This window comes from Diadema antillarum, unplaced genomic scaffold (assembly GCF_040938485.1).
Source record: "Diadema antillarum isolate AM-2024a unplaced genomic scaffold, OU_Dant_1.0 seq00001485_RagTag, whole genome shotgun sequence".
NCBI lineage: Eukaryota > Metazoa > Echinodermata > Echinoidea > Diadematoida > Diadematidae > Diadema > Diadema antillarum.
Window position 1 is genome coordinate 113,506 of NW_027272224.1, and position 22,131 is coordinate 135,636.

Genomic DNA, 22,131 nt, shown 5'->3' on the forward strand with positions numbered 1-22,131 from the left:
CTTTTGAACATGTATTGTGTTGAAAAATTCTTGGTAATTCTTTTCCAGGCAGAATGTGTACATGAAAATTCCGATGTTAAAATGCATGTGATGGGAAATGTAAACAGTATGTGCGAATGCCTCTATTATGTTTCCTGCTATACTTGTTTGTTAGTGGGGAAAAGAAAAGAAAAGAGAAGTCTCGCTCTACCACGACTACATACTACAATGCCTACGGATATCTTTGTTTCACATTGTTAGTGGGGAAAAGAAAAGAAAAGAGAAGTCTCGCTTCATGAGAGATGTTCAGATCCCGCTCGACACCACAACGTCTACGGATGTCTAGGCTGAAGGTGGGTTTGAATGTCTTATAGGGCCGATAGAGCACTAACAGTAAGTGCAGATTAATTGGCACGCTAAAATGCATGTGATGGGAAATGTAAACAGTATGTGCGAATACCTCTATTATGTTTCCTGCTAAACTTGTTTGTTAGTGGGGAAAAGAAAAGAAAAGAGAAGTCTCGCTCTACCACGACTACATACTACAATGCCTACGGATATCTTTGTTTCACATTGTTAGTGGGGAAAAGAAAAGACAAGAGAAGTCTCGCTTCATGAGAGATGTTCAGATCCCGCTCGACACCACAACGTCTACGGATGTCTAGGCTGAAGGTGGGTTTGAATGTCTTATAGGGCCGATAGAGCACTAACAGTAAGTGCAGATTAATTGGCACGCTAAAATGCATGTGATGGGAAATGTAAACAGTATGTGCGAATACCTCTATTATGTTTCTTGCTAAACTTGTTTGTTAGCGGGGAAAAGAAAAGAAAAGAGAAGTCTCGCTCTACCACGACTACATACTACAATGCCTACGGATATCTTTGTTTCACATTGTTAGTGGGGAAAAGAAAAGACAAGACAAGTCTCGCTTCATGAGAGATGTTCAGATCCCGCTCGACACCACAACGTCTACGGATGTCTAGGCTGAAGGTGGGTTTGAGTGTCTTATAGGGCCGATAGAGCACTAACAGTAAGTGCAGATTAATTGGCACGCTAAAATGCATGTGATGGGAAATGTAAACAGTATGTGTGAATACCTCTATTATGTTTCCTGCTATTGAAAACTTGTTTGTTAGTGGGGAAAAGAAAAGAAAAGAGAAGTCTCGCTCTACCACGACTACATACTACAATGCCTACGGATATCTTTGTTTCACATTGTTAGTGGGGAAAAGAAAAGAGAAGTCTCGCTTCATGAGAGATGTTCAGATCCCGCTCGACACCACAACGTCTACGGATGTCTAGGCTGAAGGTGGGTTTGAATGTCTTATAGGGCCGATAGAGCACTAACAGTAAGTGCAGATTAATTGGCACGCTATCTTTTGAAGAGAAACAATACTTTGTTTCACACAAAATGAAAAAGCAGAAAAAACAACTGATAATCATCCGCTCATGTAAAAGCAAGCAGAAGTTTTTCAAAACATTTCAAGAGCATATTTGTGAGTTACAGTCTGTTAAACATGCCAATATACTCTGAAAAACAAATTGAAGGCCACCTTCAATAGGCCACCTGCAATACAGCCTCGCATTTTCCGACATCACAAAAACTTTGATCAACACGTTCCATATATTATACTCGTGATGGAGAGGGAAAATAATAAACAACAACATTGCAAGATTGATGCATTTCTTCCAATTAAGACAACAGACAGGAACTGATTCCACGTAAAATACATAAACATGTATTTTGATTTTTCCAAGCATTTTTCCCATATCATTACACACAATCATTACACACGTATACTTGATATGGTGTTCAGCTCACTGTGTGCAGACTGAGCACGACCTGATAATTCAGAACCTCTGCCTGAGAAAGGAGTGTAGCCTATCCCGCGATTCAAAAAGAAGCTTTCTTATCAGCTCGTGCATCCTGTACTCTATGTGCAATGCACTCATCATAGAGACAAAAGCTTGCCTTCACCCAAACTGTTTAGATATTGCCATTGGAAGACTCTGATGATCGCATACAGTGGCTGTGGACCTATAAGAACGCTGGTCTGACTACAGGATGTCTATCCAGTTTAGTCGTGGAGGAGATCTGTGTGCCGATCGCGTGCTTCACTGAAGACGCAGATGCTGCCCTGTCTTAAAAGAGATCGAGGGTATAGATCTAGACCAATTTCAGCAGGTTACACTGAATCACCACTTGCTGGCAGAGAGTCTTAACCGGATCATGCAGGTGATATTACCCGCTGCCAGCGTACCCTGATTCACACATATGATGCAAACCGGATGGCGGCATATTGGAAACAACCAATATTTGGGCATGGGGGCACAACTCTTGGCCAGGCCCAAGTGTTAAAGGGGAAGGCTAGTAACTGATCAGTGGGAATAAGTGGGTATGCTGGGAGATGATTGTTCCAATCCTTATGGGATTCATTCAAGAGTTCATTGTATATCTATTGTTGTGTGAAAATGATTTGCTTTAGAATGGTCTCATATTCAAGTAATGTGCAGTTTAATGCTTCCAGGTTAGCGTCCCTGGTCAGTGACGGAGCATTAATCTGCACATTACTTGAATATGAGACCGTTCTGAAGCAAATCATTTTCACACAACAATAGATATACAATGAACTCTTGAATGAATCCCACAAGGATTGGAACAATCATCTCCCAGCATTTCCACTGATTCCCACTGATCAGTTACTAGCCTTCCCCTTTAAGGAGTATCGAGCATAAAGAAGACAATTAGAGTAAATGGTAGTTCCACTCCTATTTGGAATTGAGGTTCCTAAACAGGTCATCGAAAAAATGCCCAAAATTGCCTGACGTAATGACCCAAACTTAATTGGATGACAATAGCAAGTTGCAAGACACAGGGTTGCTTCATGTGGAATGCATGTTATGCCTCACAGTATGTCGCCTTCCAAATGGTCCATGACGTCACTGTATGCTCCTGGACCATGAGTCATTCACCGGAACCATACAGCCCACGAGCTTGACACTGACCAACACAGGCCCGCCAGCTGGAAACTAGGTAGCATTGCCCATGAGCTTGACACTTAGGCAAACCAGGCCTATACGAATCCGACACATGGAGGGGGGGGGGGGGGGGGGGGGGGAGGGGGAGGTCCACAAGACCTACACTGAATAGATTAAGCTTTCTGATGTAATACATATATTAATCTCGTGGGCTTTGTTTTCCTCGAGTGTCGAGCTCGCGGACCGCACAGCTTGTGGGCCTATTATATTTGATGCCGAGCTCATTGACCTTGTTTATCTAGTGTTTAGGTCACGGGATGTATGACTCGTGGGCTGCGTAACTCATGGGCTGTACGAGTCGGGTTGTTTGACTCGTGACGTACATCGCTGATGAGGTGGGCCTGTTGTTTTCTGGTTAGCATCTGTCACCCTTTCATCCAGTTCAAGGGACTTTGCCATATGCCTGTTCACAAACTATTAAGCATCAACCCAAAATATGGTACTCCTCTCCCCACCTTCCATGTTTAAGCGTACAAATTTTGTCCAGTGTAAATTGGATAATGTTGCACATAATTTCATGCAAGCTATAGTCTGCATAACTTACCCAAACAAATATTATATTTGAGGTCACTGCCATCACTGAAGACACGTAAGCTTCATTTCTGAAATAATTGACCGCTCACATTCCTCAGACCTGTTACTATGAACCAATGCTTTAAATTGGAATGTGCATTCATACTTTGATTATAACGTCAAGGCGTGATTTGTACATGATTAAACATTTAGGATTAAACCAATGAAGCCAAACATCAATATTTGCAATCCTACACAAATTTTTAGTGATATTCTAAAAGTCTGACCTCACATTGTCCTTAGAGGTCAAAGTTGGATATACTCAGGGTAATGACCAATGTTCTGTGGAATGAGAAGACACTTCTTATACAATGGAGTATATGCTAATAGCATAATGCATGATTGCACACCAGGTAAACAGTTAACCATTGAATATACATCAAATATCAATATTTTGATATTTTGAGGTCATTGACCTGTCACAGTCCTCAGAAAGGCAGAGACGCGTATATAATTTCCCTTGATCTGAGGAATAGGAAAAAGATTCAGTTGTAACACAAATTAATTTTTAGGACAGCGTTATGTTTATCATCAACCAATTGCACCAAATATCAAAATTCTGATAATTTGAGGTCAATAATTGACCTCTGGAGGTCATTAGAGGTCAAAGGTAGAAACCTGTCAAGGATCTATGGAACATGAAGACAATTCCAATGTAACAAAAATGAGTTTTTAGTACATCATTACCATATTCAACATTAATCAATGACGCAAAATGTCATTTTCTATCAAATTTTGAGGTCATTGACCTCTGGAGGTCATCAGAGGTCAAAGGTAGAAACCTGTCAGGGTTCTATGGAACATGAAGACAATTTCACTGTAACGAAAATGAGTTTTAGTACATCATTACCATATTTAACATTAATCAATGACGCAAAATATCAATTTTTATCAAATTTTGAGGTCATTGACCTTTGGAGGTCATCAGAGGTCAATTCAGACTTACCTCCCGATCTTAAAATGAATCTCGTAACATGTACTAACACTGGTGATAGTTTCATGCTTTAGTCAAATTTTGCACAATTTTTCGGCTTATCTGCTCTACTACAGTCAGTACATGCATACATACTTTGTTTCATAAAGATACCTTGAACAATTTCCAAGATACAGAGAAAAAAGTGAAATTTTAACATTTTACTTGACCTTTTGACCTTTGACCTTTTGACCTCATGACCCCAAACTTTCATCAGAGAATCTTAATTGGGTAATACATGTATACATTAAGTTTCCGGAAAATATCTTCTGGCATTGCATAGATATGGGGGGAAAAGTGAAATTTTAAGCATTTGACCTTGACCTTGACCTTTGACCTTGAGCATGTGCACCCAAAAGTTGATAGGCACAACTTCACCATCTAATACACATACATGTAAAGTTTCATTAGGATACCTCAAGAGGTTTTGATAGTTACCCTGTCCACAAAATTCATTATGGACGGACGGAAGGACGGACGGAAGGACGGACAGACGGATGGACGGAAGGACGGACGGAAGGACGGACGGAAGGACGGACGGAAGGACGGACGGAAGGACGGACCGAAGGACGGACGGACAACCCGAAAACATAATGCCTCCGGCACCACTTCGTGGCAGAGGCATAAAAATTGAATCAATGCAATGCTCATAACTTGACTATGTTCCGTCACACTGGCAAACTTTCTGCAGTCCGCATATTTTATATTCGCCACATACAGAATGCATGCATCATCCATCTGTTCATACATGTATTTCAGTTGATTACTCACAAAGTGTAATCTTCTGTCAGTATCCCCAGACATCTCAGAATGTAGTTTTCATCAAGCATCTATTTCATCTTCTCATCCAATGCAAGGTTCTAATCACTGCCATCAATTCCCCTTGGTGTCCTGACTGATTCATACAGTTTAGTTATGTGCACAGTTGACCACATTGTAGAAGTCAGTCTGCAAAATGGATTTCTGTATCTACCACTTTATGTTCAGAGCATTGATATTTTTCTCCACTTCATGATACTGTGTGTGCAGTGCAGTCCTCGACTTTTCACTGCCTATTCCTCCAAGCCACTCTTCATATAACTGATGAACCATTGCACTTTCCTCCGGCAGCCTAGTTGGAGCTGAGCTGTACATGTCCTCAACTTCTGCTATGAGGTCCTTGTCTGAGGTTCCATCCTCCGGCTTGATCTGACCTCCTCCGTTCAGGCACCCTGTAAAATGGTACAAAGAGTGACCTCATTACCTGGTAAAACTTGACATCACCGTCAGCACCTTGACACAAAATGCTAGCTTGATAATCATTTCTAAATTGCTCTGCAATAACAAAACAATCTTCTTATTCAAGACCTTTGTTTGGTACACACATCAAACAAAAACCATGTTCCTGGCAAAGAACAAGCCCTCATGTACATGTCCATTCATTATGAAAACCTATAGCCTACTTTTAGCTAACTCCATTGCTGACCATGCCTTGGGCATACATGTATAGTTGTATTGTGAGGTTGGGATGAGGCAATGGTGAAAAATTATGAACGGAAATAAGGCTGAAATCATGCAATTCAAGGAAGACATTTTTAAGCCACTACAAGGATTCTTATAACTGGATATCAGCTCTATCAGAAATTTCATAAATACATGTGTACATGAGTGATGTGAGAGAATAGAAATTCTCCCATTTTGATGAGTGAACATGCTAATCAGAGCATAGCTAAATATCCAGCCTAAAATTGGCAGGTACACTTTTAGGAACAAGCAACTTTTATGCAAGTTGGTCTAGTAAACAATGGCTGATGAATGTCTACATCTAGTCAGCTTTTACATGTATGAGAAGTCTGTTCAATTCTTACCTAATCAAGAAATCCCAGCATGATGACATCAACCACACATCACTATCAAGTGAATACTACATTCTACAACTTTATCTTTCTATTTATATGACTTTCACATGAATCATACAGCCCTTTCATGATACTATCACATTGTGTATAACATTGACTAACACATGGCATGTTGTGCTGCTAATCTACACAGCATTTTTTTTCTTTTTCTTTTTTTTTTTTAGTTCATAAGGGGCCATTGCAATATTAGCAAAACAAAAAGTAGAGCAGTATTTCAATGCACAAGCCTCTGACTAGCTCAAGCTACTGTAAGCACTGAGCAACTAGGTACATTATTTCTGAGTGGGGCATTCCATTAACAACTGTGTGAAGCTGATCAAAGGCCAAGTGGTCACCAGAGTCAACAAACTGAATTGTACAAATTTACTGTGCTCACCATGCAGAATAGAAAAGGACTGTTAGTTAGCCCTCTTTCTGAGATGAGTTCTCAAAAGAATTAAGTAAACACTCTCCGCCCTAGATGTTTTGACAGTTGTGGTTAAATAGTTTCCTCAATAGAATTCATTAGTTATAGGTCATCCTGCAGTCTTTGTAAGAATTGAGTATATGAATATAAGAACGACCCAAGTCCAATTTTTGGCCAAATTCAGTTTGACATGGGAAATTGTAGCTTACGCATGGACTCATCTTGTGTATAAATGATAAATCCTAATTACCCCCGGAAGTGCCTGACATAAATGAGTTAAATCTTATATGAATGTAAGAATGAAGGACTTGGGTCATTCTTACATTCATATTATAGCGCCCTCTCTCGTCCTTCTCTCATCTCTACAGCAGAATATCATGTATATGAATCAAAGAACGACCCAAGTCCATATGAATCAAAGAACGACCCAAGTCCATCACACAAAATGGCCTCTCCACAATTAATGTTAATGTTAATTGTCATAATAATATATGTTCTAATTTGTATATACAATGTTGCCTTCCCATCACAGTTAAATAGAATATTATTGGACAAACAAAAAAGATATGAAGTTTTTTTTAGTTTACTCGAAATTGTCTTCCATGGACTTGGGTCGTTCTTATATTCATATACTCAATTGACATTAATGGTGCACTATCAATTTTCAACAATCCCACCAGCTAATCATGCAAGAATAGCTCACACAACCATCAAACACCTCCAGCGTTGTACACCCTGATGTAATTTACCTGCAGGACATGCCATGACCTCCACAAAGTGATAATGTGACTTTCCACGCTTGATCTTCTGGACAAGGTTTTGGATATTCCTGAAGCCATAGGCCAGGGCAAATCTGAGAGGTTGCTGACCCTCTACCTGCACAGTCACTTCCTTGAAGTCTTTGTTCCTACATGAATACATGGAAGACAGCATTCGCTATCTGATAAGAATATCAAGGCACGTACAAGTAGTGCATTGAAAACACTTACGATGGAAGTTGAGCAAGAAAATTTCCCAAGTTTTGTCATATCTTTATTCAATGACTTTGAGATATTCTGAGGTTCATAAGTAATATGAAGACTATTAATCCACTGAGCACGATTGATTTTGCTACAACACGCATTTCCCATAGACACCAGCCTGAGTATACTCGGGACTCGACCTCAACAGGTTCATAATTCATTAAATAATACAGCCTTAAGCACCAAGAACCAACTTCTATTACAACTTCTCACTCCCCAAGCAAGACTTTCAGTACAGACACAAGTACAACAGATTTTCTCCTAGTGTATTGAAAAGTCACTTTAGGGACACACACGATTTCTATTTGAGTTTCTTGTTCTGTCACTCACAGTCAAAGTGAGGATTACGTGGTTTTATAATAGGCCAGGCTAGGACTGAGGTAATAAGGTATTGTTTAATGTCAACTACTGACCCATAGATTTGGTAGGCCTATCAATCTACTTTAACATCCCTTGAGAGAAGAGAGAAACAGCTATCACTTCACATAGATTGTTTCTGCTTGTTACTGCTTTGTTATTCAAATTCATGAATTTTTATCATGGCTACTACTAAACACTGATCAATTCAGTGCTTATTTACGTCGATGTAGGGCAATTTGTCAATCAGTTGCAATGAAAACATCTCGACGGAAGAAATTCATGAATTTGAATAACAAAGCAGTACCCGCTGCATGCTATAAGGATTAGAACCAACACTTGCTTTCGGGCGAAAGCTCGGTGGAGTCTTTACATAAGGTCATCAATAACCCCTACGCAGACGATTAAACGTCATCACCAAAAAAAAATTATACTTGAACTCAGCTCCCACTGTCAGTCCATGGGTCTTTCCCTAAAGCCTGCAAAATGTTAAAGTTCTTCAAATTCATGAATTTCTTCCGTCGAGATGTTTTCATTGCAACTGATTGACAAATTGCCCTACATCGACGTAAATAAGCACTGAATTGATCAGTGTTTAGTAGTAGCCATGATAAAAATTCATGAATTTGAATAACAAAGCAGTACCCGCTGCATGCTATAAGGATTAGAACCAACACTTGCTTTCGGCCGAAAGCTCGGTGGTCTAGTGGAGATGACGCCTGTCCGGTGATCAGGAGGTCGTAGGTTCAAATCCTGCTCGAGTATGTACGCCCATGATTTTTTATCATGGCTACTACTAAACACTGATCAATTCAGTGCTTATTTACGTCGATGTAGGGCAATTTGTCAATCAGTTGCAATGTTAAAGTTCGTTAAATGGTAGTGTATTAGTGTAACATTCTATTTTGGTATATGTAATATGGAAGTAGATTACCCTGAAGAAGGCCCACTTCAGTTTTTTAGGACCACGGATATTTTCTCAGGGGGAAAGTTAAGGAAGTTTTTTGATTTTGTATAAAACGAAATAAAAAAAGAAAAATGCAGAACATCAACCGATTATTGGTCCACTATACATTTTTTGGTGTATAGAATTGATGTAAATGATATAATGATTGCTGGTGTTAAATATTATTGTTGATATTGGCGCAGTAATCTCAGGGAGGTTATTTGTATTGTATGTTCTTAAAATTGTGATTTGTAATTTTTGATGTATACCTGCAATTATCTAAAGGGATAATTGACCTGGTTATGTACAAACATTTTTTTTTCTTTGAATAAAGAAGTCATTCAATCAAAATCTATCTTACAGCTCAGTTTACAATGAATGCAGGGGTGGGATAGAATGTACAGACTGAAGAGCCTCTGAGAAATAACTCAGAGGTGAATGAAATCTTATGAGAGATGTCAGAAAGAGCACACAAGATATCTCACTTCATCGTCTTATACTCCAGCTGGCCCGGTTCTTTCCCATACAGTTCTTTGGCTGCATAACGTAAGATATGCTCCAGGTACCCTCCAGAACCTCCACCTGCATGGCTTACAACGGAACCACTTGGACTGACTGGGAGTCTACATCACCAACAAAGACAAAGCAAGGACATAGAAACATGAATGCATCAATTCTTCTCTACAAAGAATTGAAAATAAGATTTGGGAGAAGGAGTTTTTCCCAATTATTTCATGAGAAAGTGCAGTACATATTAACTAAAGTGTATTTCATGGCCTGTGCTTCTCAACAGACTTGATCAGATCAGAGATTACTCTGCACAAATATCTGACTGCAGTAATAGATTACTTCATAAAATATGAATTCAAACAATCACTCATACAATAGTCTGCACCCACTGGTGCAGGAAATTTCAGATTTTGAATCTTATTTGTTCACTTTGGTGTTTGTTTGTTTGTTTTAGTTCAGATATGGGATTCCTTTGAAGAAAAAAAAACACAGTAGAGAGGTGTTTGCATCATAACATCTTCACTCTGCATTTCTGTTTTGTGTGCAAGTCATGTGACTATACATTAACATCTTTCAGACATATTTGTGATCATTCATCACAAAACCAACAAAAAGTTGCAGACCCTACATCACAAAACCAACAAAAAGTTGCAGACCCTACATCACAAAAACCAACAAAAAGTTGCAGACCCTACATCACAAAACCAACAAAAAGTTGCAGACCCTACATCACAAAACCAACAAAAAGTTGCAGACCCTACATCACAAAACCAACAAAAAGTCACATGCCCTGATTTTACAAGAGGACTCAAGGTAGGTGAAATGGGTCAATCTAGTCAACCTTAGGTTTTTCATATTTTCTGAAAGAGCCATTTTTCTTCAACATTATCCTAAAGTTTGGGATCACAAAACAAATAAGAAATTGTGTTCTTGCAGTTTTTCTAGAACACTTTTTTTCTAGACTAATGTAACTAGGTACTATGTCTTAGAGTTCCCTTTCCATCTCTTAAAAACATTGATACACACTCTAAACTTTCAACTCTAGTAACTTTTGAAAGGATAATGCTACTCTTTTCAAAGTTGGTAGCAGTCATGGATAGAAAGTGTTTATTGAGTATGCTCAATTTCAGCCTAATCTGATAATCCCTTCATTGATGTTGCTATGGAGTTTCACATCCTATTTTTTGTTCCATTCATTGCACAGAGCACAGCTTGGGAAGATCAAGTACTTGAATAAGAATATACTCCAGAGCCTTTTTTCTTAGTACACACTTTTCCAGAGTGTGTGCTGTCTTTCCAATATTTAGATGGGTTAGGCAATTCCATTTGTATCGAGTTATACCTCATATTGCTTAGAGTCTGCTCTTTCAGAATTTGCCCTTGATTAAAAACCCATGTCTGGCAACTTCTTGTTTGTTTTGTGATGCAGGGTCACATGAGATATATGCATAAATCTGAATCAATCTAGTATAGGCATGACATCAGTAATCACACAAGATCTTGTTTGTTAAAGAATTGTGGACTGGTATAGAGCAGAGAATGCTAGCATATGTGACTCTGCCTCACAAAACAAACAAAAGTCGCCAGATATGGAATTTTAGTTAGGGGCAGATTCTGAAAGAGCAGAGTCTAAGCTTTAAAATGATGTATAACTCAATCCAAATGGATTCTCCTAGCCTATCTAAATACCGGAAAGAAAGCACACACTCTGGCAAAGTGTGAACTGAGAAAAAAAGGCTCTGAAGTAAAGGGCCTATTAAAGTGCTTAATCTTTACCAAACCGTGCTAGCTGTGCGATGAAAGGGACAAAGCAAAGGATGTAAACCACTAGAGCAACAGCAATGAAGGTATTATCAGATTAAGCTGAAATTGAACATATTCCAATAGCACGTTCTGTCCATGATTAATGCTAACTTTCAAAGCAGTAGCGTTATCCTTTCAAAAGTAATTAGACTTAAAATTGAAGAGTGTGTAAAGTAGTTAAAGAAATGAAAAGCAGCCTCTAAGACATACATGATCATTCTACTCTCCTCCCCCCCCCCCAAAAAAAAAAGGGTTGTAGAAAAACTGCTGAAAACATTTCCCATTCATGTTAAGACCCCAAACTGTAGAGAAATGTAGAAGAAGGAAAGCTCTTTCAGAAAATATGAAAAACTCAAGATTGACTCGGTTGAACGATTTCACCGTTTTTTTAGTTCTCACGTAAAATCAAGGGGTGCGACTTTTTGTTTGTTTTGTGATGCACAGTCACATATGATAATTAAGTTCCATAAATCTAGTTTGTGTAAATAAATGAGCAGAAGATTACTCACACTGAGGGATACTCCTGTGGCTCTATATCTGACAGAAGGACTTGTTCCTTAGCAAGCATAGCGTCCACCTCTCCTGTTAAAGACAAATGCATCATCATTATTCATAATAATACACATCAACTGTACAATCTTATTCATAGAGACTAAAAGCAAAATAAGGGTGAAGGTACACTCCTCTGTAACTATACACTCTCTCTCTCTTTCCCTTAAAGGGACTGTACAGTACTGGTTGAGACCTACTTTCAGGTTTCTAACATTTTTAGGTGAGATAATAAGAAATCTCATACGAAATATGAAAGAGCATGCAATTCTATGAGGAATTCAACGTTTATTTGATAAAAATTGGTTTTGAAATGACTGAGATATCCAAAAAGAGCGATTCTAATAAAGTGTGGGACCCACACTTTGGAATGATCGCTTTGTTTTATTTTGTTTTTGGATGTTTCAGTAATTCCAAACCCGATTTTCATCAAATAAACTTTGAAATGCTCTTAAAATGGTATGCTCTGTGCTATATCATAAGTGTTTTCTGGTATCTTGCAAAACTTTAAAAGCCCAATTTCTCATCTCAACCAAAACTGTACTATCCCTTTAACATAATTGTAAACAAAAAAAAAGTTGAAGTGATTCTGAAGTCCATCATTGCTAATCAGTATTTCCTGATAGACTCTTCCAACTCCAGACTATAAGAACTTGGTCAAAACCAAGTCAATAGTCATCAAATATGATTTATCTTTTTGTTTTTCTTTACATCATCCAAGGGAAAATGCCATATCGACACCACCAAAATACTTCCTACAATGTTAGAATATGAAATTCACTATGTATTTCTAATTGGAGTATTACAAACAACTTTTAACCCTTTAGGATGCTTCATTGACAAATTACAACACTCACCACATTGCCTTTCTGCTGGTTGGTACAGATGTCAAGAGCCATGAGTGTCTATGAATACAGATTTTTCTATCCTCTATGACCCCTATTGTGGCACTGTGCCCTTTCTGTGGACCTAGTACATCTGAGTGAGCTGTCTATCACAAGAATGATACTGAAATGGGTTGAACAAATTGTGGCTTATTAAAGCAATTTGGCATAGCCAGGTATAATAGCATAATATATCAATATGTTAACCCTTTGAGGGTGAGTCCTGAGTATACTCGAGCAGGTGTCTATGTCTATGGTTGTAGCAAAATCAGTCCATCTTAGGATGGACTGATTTTGCTACAACCATAGACATAGACAGGTTTACACGGGAGAGCTTGCTTTAAGAGAAAAGTTGGTACAAATCAAGCCAGTGTACCAAGGGGCCTTCAAACAATTCTGCTCTCAAATAAAGAAATGAAATGTGACTTCAGGCAAAAACTATAGTTCTGTGAGACAAGGAAACCCAATGATAAAGGCAAGAGAACAGTGGAGGTCTCTACCTGTTGTTATGACACAGTCCACATCCCTTGTCCTGTACACATCACTGTAAAAGTCTTCCCTTGAAGCTTCTAGCTTCTTGTCGTAGCACATCATGACTGTCACATGGTAGATACGGTCTGGTGTCAGGCCAAGAGACTGGGCCAGGTAATCTTTGACCAGCGAACCCATGATCTGTTGGGGAGACCTAGTAGTACTGATGTAGGGCAGTATGTAGGAACCGTGGGTCTTCTCTGCATAGCATACCCATCCTGTGCAGACAATGTTGATGTTGCACATATTATAACTTCATTGTTACATTTATAAATATCATAATTAAGATAGAAACAAAGAAAACATATTATGATACATACAAATAGACACATGCAGTGATGCAGTGATGCTCATCATTGCAAATTGTCACAATTTCCTTTGAGTCTAGAAAAAGAAGACGAGTGAATGACCACTTCAATGCACACTTTATCAATTATAACACATAATTACAAAAAAAAAAAACACTGCAAAGAGCATGTGATATTAAAAGTTGACTGCATTGTTCATTAAGAAGTGGTAGTGTAGCATCATAAATACTCCTACCTTATACATAGCACCTGTACAACAAATGTGAGACTGATAGCAACAACTGATAAAATGTTTTATGATAGGTGTGAACATGACCCTAGGTTACATTTTGTCACCCCTTGCAAAATGTATTTATTGGAAACCACACCATGGTGCATTTATGTGCAGAGTTAAGACTGAATAAAAGATGTCTTCAATAGAAATCATGTAGCACTTGTCTCTCACCAGGGCAAGCTGATGCCAGCATGGGCAGGGATCCTTTGGTGGCTTGGTTGTTGAATCTGTGCAAAAATTCCCTCTGGCTCTCTAGCAGGCTGAAATCTCTGGCAAATGTTTCATCCAGAACATGATGCACACCTATGCAGAAAATAATCGAATTATCATTTAAGCCATTGAAATTTTCATTTAATAAAATTTTTGTTGATAATTCTATGTATTTTGTATTGTGTTTCATCGTACTACAATTTGTATCTACTCCATGACTGAACTTCTCTTTTCTAATCTTTTCTTCGAGACGCTCAGCCCTTAGAAACATTGTAATAAGCGCTTTATAAATGATAATCATTATCATAATGAAAGAGCACAATAGTTTACATATTCATAATTATGATACACTGTGAAATAGAACAATGCAACAGCCATAGTCATGCCTTCCGAAAGTATCATCTTTCATTTCAAAACCCTATTCCAGAGGTATTATGCACAGGCACCTTACACTGGTCTCACATGATACCAATCCTTATGGGCAGCATTATCATAAACACAAACTCCTCACCCCAGCAAAATTTGTTTATTGCCTGCAATGTTTGTGATGGGTTGCAAGAGTTGGGTCTGTGAAAGTGGTCCTACTCGACACCGCTGTGCTCTACTGGAGCCTTGTCTTGCGGCAGGGGTGTAAATGCTATCAACAGTAAAAGAACTACTTTAAAGTCATAATTTACCGTTTGCAGATAAAACAAAAACCCTGCATTTGTGCTCTAAAGTAGTTCTAAAATGTGAGTCAGGGATAGAAACAACCACTGTAAAAATTTGATTTGGTATAATTGATGTTAAGTGTTGTTAAATACACAAAATGTGAGCAATAGTTACAATAAGAATATTTCCAGACTAAACCGTCTACAGTTACGGTTTATAGAGAAAAACACTGATATCTCCTTATATTTTTGGCTTTATTGTGAAAATTTTATATGGTAGGATATTTTGTGACACAACAGACCTACACATTTGCATTAAATGTGATATCTTGAACATTTTTGAAATCACTGCTCCCAAAGGTAAACAGGACCTTTAAAAGTGGATATTTTCTTGTGACTGGGTTAGAAGAATTTCACGGGTATTTAATTCTGCAGAATCAAGACATTAACTACAGGCACATATGGCAAGCAAAAACATCCACTTTACTGCGCTAGTTTCTGGTCGTGGAAATTGCGCAAAAATTTCAACACCGTGAAAATTTCCACTTTTACACCTAGTTCTTCAAAGTCATGTTTGACTTAATGAAAATTGGGCAAGCACTAATGGATGAACAAGAAAAGAGGGCTGATATGCTGATGATCTAAAGACATTTCCTTTAACAGAACTTACCCAATTCTCTGAGAAATGTGGTAAGCTTTGCTGCTGTGTCTTGAAGAGACAACTTGTATTTGGCTGCCAATGATGCTCTTGATTGTGGTGAGACAGATACCACAACTGTCTTCTGCTTCTCAGGCTCTCCATTCTGGGAAAGGCATACTCTTTTTAATAAGATACTCAATTTGCCTCATGATTAGCACAGAATTTTACATCCATTTCATTTCTATATTTATTCATCAATCATCTTTCAACAATCCTGGGGTACACTTAATTGCTTTTACAGCAACACTGTACTAGTGGTAGAAATTTCCTTTTCAAACTATTGATTACAGGGGGGTGTATGTATATATATATATATATATATATCTATATATATATATATATATATATATATATATCTTTTTTTTATGCAACCCAGTCTTTTTCCAGTTGACAATAATGAATAAAGTATTAACGAGCAAACAGAAAAGTTTCATCAAATTTAGTCAAAAACTGAAAAAGCTTCATCTTTTCATGACGCAGTGATGTCAAGCACAAACACATTAGTATCTGATAATTGGATGGTTAATCCTGTCATCAGCTCACACATCTCCAGTGGTCCTTCATGCAGATCTTTACTACATTTCCTTTTGTTTTTCCAAAATTATATCAAGAAGGAAAGTATGTGCCTCTCCCACTGAATTATCAGTCTTGTACTGAACAATGACTGTTAGCCTGCTAGTGTTACAGGTGTAGGGGTCATAGTTTTAAAATCATTGACCAGAAATGAGTGCAAAAATTGATGGGACTGAGAGTTATGAGGTGATGCCATCATCCTTCATTGAAGTTGTATTTTCCATGTGGTCACCACTAATAGGACTTTTCAATAAAAACATACAAAATAACATTTCTTTACCCTTCCTATTACATATTACCCAGTATTGTTTCACTTTACATTGTTTACCTAAGTTAATTTGAAAAAGAGAAATGGCACCCAACTCCTAAAAGAAAAAAAGAAAAACAGAAAACGAAAATGAACAAGCAAATGAACCACTTCTAAATGCAGGTTTCCTCTGAAAATTCAAGTTAAAAGTGAGTGAAAAAAAATCCATGTAGTGTTATTTCAAAGTAAATAAAAACAAACTATGCTGTCTTAATCATCTTGATGAATTTCACCACATACAAACACACAGAACAGTATCTGCATTCAAGGAGTGCTCAATTAGTCACAGATACTAGAAGTAAACTCACCTCAATCAATTTTCTGTTTGCTTCCAACACCTTGTACAGTTCGTCTTGACTTTGCAGAGTGATGAGCACGCTCTCAGCAGAAGTGATGCAGCCACTACATGCTAAGCAGTCATTTAGTGTAATCTGAGCTTTTTGCAGCTTCGTTGAACCTCCAGACTACATCACATGATTAACAAAACAATAAGACAGTGAATTGTTCTACTTGCCAAACTTTAAATAGTACAAATCAAAGGTGTATCACCGTCTTGTATTAAGATGATGGCTCTTAATTGCTATGTTCGCAAACTGAGCTAAAATACAGTATACAGAGCTCTGTATTCATACTACTTGGACACAAAGTGACAAGGGCAACTACTTGCACAAAATTTCTCACCTTGAAATATCATCCCCACTGTTTACAATTTTGTACAGCTCATATCACAATGGTGCCACAATACAAAACAAGAATTTCCATGTTACAGGAGATTTACATTAAACTGTAGGGTACCATAAGTTAGTTCTACAGAACATTCTAATTCAGTTGGTTAATGTTGGCTTAAACTTGTTTCAGAAAAATGACATAAAGTCAAAAGCACACACAAAAAAGTTTACAAATAATTGAACTAAAAGTGAATGTAGACTCCAGACATGATATTGCCAAAACAAAGGACAGTCATTTTATTTTCCACTAACTCACCAGTTTTGCAGCATAGAAGATTTTACCAATATATACACACAAATACATACAACACTGAACAATATGAGCACAACTACTGGGTCAAAAACAAAATGACAAAAAACTTGCAGAGATTGTACAATGAAACTACTTACGTTATCAAGTTGAACATAGGTCCCATCATTTTCGATGCGGATTGCGCCTGCTTTTCCTATTGTTTTCTCCACCTTCACTGGCTTGATGCATTCCTGGAAAAGAAGAAATAAAAATAAAAAACATGCACCAAGGTTAATCGACCTCCCATGCCAAATTCGACTGCGCCCCAAAGCATATGTTTTATGTACAGGCTAGTCGACAGATGAATTTTTGATGGTGTTATGGTCAATTTGTGGGCAGCTTGCTTTACATGAAAATCAAGTTTGAGAAAAATATACACAGTGATGTTACACAGAGACAAGGGTGAATGAAACTCAGTGTGATGTTGATATTTAATATTTTTCCCCCACGGGCATAGCCAGTGCCTTACGACTTTGTAAATGACATGATTTGCAGTAATTTACAAGTAGCCATACCAGACATCTGACTAGGATCCTATACACTGAGCTAAACCCCTCCTCGCACAGCTTTAAAACTGCTAGTGTTGCAAATTTCTACTGCTACATTCTAGCTCAAATTTTACGATATAGACCTTCATCTAGACCCTAGTCAATATACTCACATGGTGTTAGAACATGGTAAATTCATTTATATCATTCCATAAAAGCAACACACACAGCAATGACAGTACAACATTAAAGGTAGGGGATACCTTTTACAGACCTCCCAAAATGCAGCAAAACATTAAATATGAACCTCAGGGGACTTGTTTAGGCCACTGCTGAGAAATTTGGAAGTCAACAGTTATCTACAATTTGAATAATGCACAAAACTCAAAACTACTCAGTAGTTCTGTGTGTCAGCCACACTTAAGCCTTTTTGTTGCAGTCTTCTGTATTTTTTATCTATAAACACAAATCTAAAAGTATAAGAGCTGATGTAATAACATATAGAGTGTGTGTCAAGAATGTATATAGAAATGTTTGTAAGTTTTGATGAACTTTCTTCACAAAATACACATGATGGACACACATGCAGTGCATGGGTCTGCAAAGGTAGCCTAGTAATGTACTGGAATTTACGGTGAGCCCCGAAAAAAATTCAATTCAAAATCTAACGGTCAATAAAAATGTACTAAATGTTACCTTCCACTTTCAATACTTTATGGGAGTTTCTAAAATGATACTCTCTTCAACATACCACTGTATTTATACAACTCTTCATTTGAGGCATGCAAATGGGATTCCCTACCTTTAACTGGTACGTGGTAGGGTACAAAGTTGTCTTTTCAAACAGTGGCCTTTTATAAAAAAAACACACAAAACAGAAACAAAACAAAACAAAAAATCCACAGTTTCTGTTGGTCCACTCTGGCTGGGCCATCGACTTATGCCACATGCTCAACAACAAATGCAGACAGGGGAACAAAAAAAGGGGGGAAATAGACCATATTAGTCATTCTACCTTGATAAATTACGAAATAAATTAAAACCAGTCCATGATAAGGAAGAAGTGCAATCCAATAATAGAAGCCATTGGCCTAACCGCAGCAGCGACCCCAATACGTACCGTTACTGTGTACAGCACCCCACGCAGGGGTTACCATTGGCATTGGCCATGGCATTGGAACACTTGACTTGCAATCATACGTGACCCGCTACAACAAAATGATCCTAAAGTCGGGCGTGGTCGATTATTTGAAAATTGCATGACACAATTCCCTATATTCTGCTTTGAATTGATATATAACATGTCTCATAAAAATAATCGGCTGCAGAGATATCGATGTTTAAAAGAGAGCATGTCAAGACGTCTGGGAAATCACTGTTTCAAGAAAAGCACCCTAAAAGTTCTCCATGCGACGCAATCACAATCACGAGACACGCAAGTCAGTATTCACCTCCGGACAATAGAAGTTAAGCCCTAGCAACCCCCGAAATGCTCATTCAAACACAGCGTCGGCGGTCTCCTCACCGACCAATCAGTGACCAGGATGTCAGGAGAAGCGGCTAGGCATAGCGCAACCCGCCCGCACGCATCAGTCGACTGGGCAGTGTGCGAGCTTCACGCTTCGGTTAGCGGCAAGCAGCAAACTGACCAATGAGATCACTCTGGTCATTGTTAGGGGCGGAGCCTATGTGTGGCGCTCAATCCAAATGTTCGAACCAGTTTCTGCTTCGTTGAAACGCCAAAAAAACATGGCCCAGAAAAATGCTATTTTTTGGTCTTTCCTTTCATCATTTTGCTTCAAAATTTCGACAGATGATAGAAGACATGTCAGACTCTAATAATATGTCAAATTCAGAAAATCGTAAGTTTTGACCAATTTTGATGCTCTAACTTCAAACTCGATTTTCACGGCTTCGACCGTGCGCGACTTTAGGACCATTTTGTTGTAGCGGGTCACATATTATGTTGCCATAATTCATGATATTGGCTAACCGCACCGGCGACCCCAACACGTTCTTACACGTTCTTAATAATTTTGTACGGTAGATGTTATTATCAAATTTATTGGTAACATGTCATAACGACGCTCTTCTCTGTTGTGCATGGCCCATGGCCTACCCGCACCAGCGACCCCGGGTGCTATTGACCGATTCTGTGACGCGCTATGTGTATTTTTGGCATGCGCGCAGCCATACTGGGTGTATCATCCGACCCCCCCTCCACACTCCCCCACCCCTCTCCCTACATTAGCACGCGCGCAGAATGAAAAACTGCTTTAGCCAATGGGCGTCTCGTACTGGAGTGCGCGAATGCTTGCTAGTGCGCGAACCTTTGTTACAAGTGCGTGATAAACATGTTGCCCGGGGGTGGGGGAGAGCAGGGGGGGTCGGCTGATACACACCATGGCTGCGCCCTGTGCCGTAAAATGTCTGCTGCCCTCAACGAACCCGAATCGGTCAATATTTTTATTTGGAGGATGGGAAAGTCACTAATGTGTGTAAAGTCTACGGCTAGTCTACTGACAAAAAAGGTCTGAAACCTAAGACTATAGGGACTCTACCTAAGACAACAAACCTCGGCATTGCCTCGCTTTGGCACGGTGTGTCAGGGCTTGGACTGATAATCAGAACTGAACAGAAGGTCCGTGGTTCGACTCCCATTCGGGGTCTTGCTCAACATCTTGACTTGTTTTCATTTTTGCTCTTAATTTTTAAACTTTAAAGTACATTCAGTTTGTAACGGTTTATTCCGTCAGGCTTAAGGTTAGAGAGAGTAATAAAGCCAAAGGCTTGATAGTTATTCTCTATGATATCCAAGTCACCAAGACAAATAAATGCCTTTCCCATCGCAACCCGCACTGGTGGTGGTTACAGCGCCCCGCGCGCCGGGGTTATGCATGGCAATCCATATCCAATGCCAATGGCAGCTGTGTGTGGCCCACAACAGCACATATAATTACACGAGTGGGACTAGGACTTTCATTTCACGATCTTACTTCCCCTATACTTATTTATCATATAACTCAGGACAAATTAATAAGCACAACTTGGTACCTGAGATGGTGCGATAAAATCATCGAGATCAGTTAACCTCAGAGCTCCACTAAACTGCGCCATTCTAATTTCAGACAACTTCCACTGGTGAGTCACGGTGTCGAGATCGTTGAACCGACCAGCACCTGCCAGTCAGTTATAGAAAGTAGACCACATTTCTGAATATGGAGTACTCTTGTTGCCAATCTGACACAACGATTCAACTTTCAAGTTTTCAAATGAAAGTTCAAAAAAAAAAAAAAAAATGCAAAATATGAAAACAACGTAGGCCTATGTAAGAGGCCTACAAAACGACAAAGCATCAGACCAAAAGATCGTACAGTACAATCTTTGATCAGACACAACATAATCATCCTCTCAAGTCCAAATTTGATAATTTTCTTGTTTTGTTTTTGTATCGGGTGACATGTTTTTCGCTTAGATATGTGGGGATTCAAGTTTTGTTTTTATTTTTATTTTGCAAAAAATTAGAAACCACTTGGCCCTATATGAAATTAAAAACATAGGGCCTACAATTCTAAGAGGTATTAAAAGTTTATGTGACGAAAATCGGTTTTAAATGGCTGAGATATTTTAGTAAAGAGAAAAACAAAGTGGTCCTGATAAAATAGTGGGTCCCACATTTTAGGACCACAGTAGATCTGAATCCCCATCAACCAAAACTATATAGGCCTACAAACCATCCCTTAAAAATTAATGCAAGAAATATTAAGACAAAGATTTGTCTCTAAAATTGTGCTATCTTTACCAGAGTCTCTTTTGTTGGTAATGCCAAAACGATCAGATAATTGTAGGGCCTGTATACGGTGAGTGGTGCATCGTTATGTGACACATTATGTCGTTATGGTAGGCTGTTTATTCAATCTTCTTGAACACATTTTTTTAAGTTTAGCATTATTCCTTGCAAATCTGTTTTTAAAAATCTGCTTACACCATTATCTTCAAATGACTATTAAGTTGCCTCCTCAATAGAGGGTTTAGTTTAACAAAACATGTGATGCAGAATATGGAAATGTTCGCAAAAAGGCTCACATCACTATTTTGTGCAGCAAAATATGAAAATTAAAGAGGAAATC

The 22,131-nt window shown here is 38.5% G+C and overlaps 1 protein-coding gene across 1 annotated transcript; it reads right to left on the bottom strand.

Moving 5' to 3' along the window:
* Window positions 1-5,216: 5,216 nt before the first annotated feature.
* On the bottom strand, window positions 5,217-21,177 carry LOC139709977 (cytosolic Fe-S cluster assembly factor narfl-like). The gene is made up of 10 exons (XM_071621926.1): window positions 21,056-21,177; window positions 17,612-17,704; window positions 16,802-16,957; window positions 15,584-15,716; window positions 14,225-14,356; window positions 13,441-13,689; window positions 12,017-12,089; window positions 9,680-9,817; window positions 7,619-7,776; window positions 5,217-5,776 (listed from the first exon to the last, which is right to left on the bottom strand). The coding sequence occupies exons 1-10, from the start codon at window positions 21,116-21,118 to the stop codon at window positions 5,535-5,537; spliced, it is 1,437 nt and encodes a 478-aa protein (XP_071478027.1). The 5' UTR covers window positions 21,119-21,177; the 3' UTR covers window positions 5,217-5,534.
* Window positions 21,178-22,131: the final 954 nt, after the last annotated feature.

What these genes read in the sequence shown, in the direction of transcription:
- LOC139709977 (XM_071621926.1), bottom strand. Translation starts at nt 21,118, where the DNA reads ATGGCGCAGTTTAGTGGAGCTCTGAGGTTAACTGATCTCGATGATTTT. An exon ending in ATTTTATCGCACCATCTCAG is followed by an intron (nt 17,705 to 21,055) that starts GTACCAAGTTGT and finishes CTTCTTTTCCAG; the next exon opens with GAATGCATCAAGCCAGTGAA. An exon ending in CAAACAGAAAATTGATTGAG is followed by an intron (nt 15,717 to 16,801) that starts GTGAGTTTACTT and finishes TGCCTTTCCCAG; the next exon opens with AATGGAGAGCCTGAGAAGCA.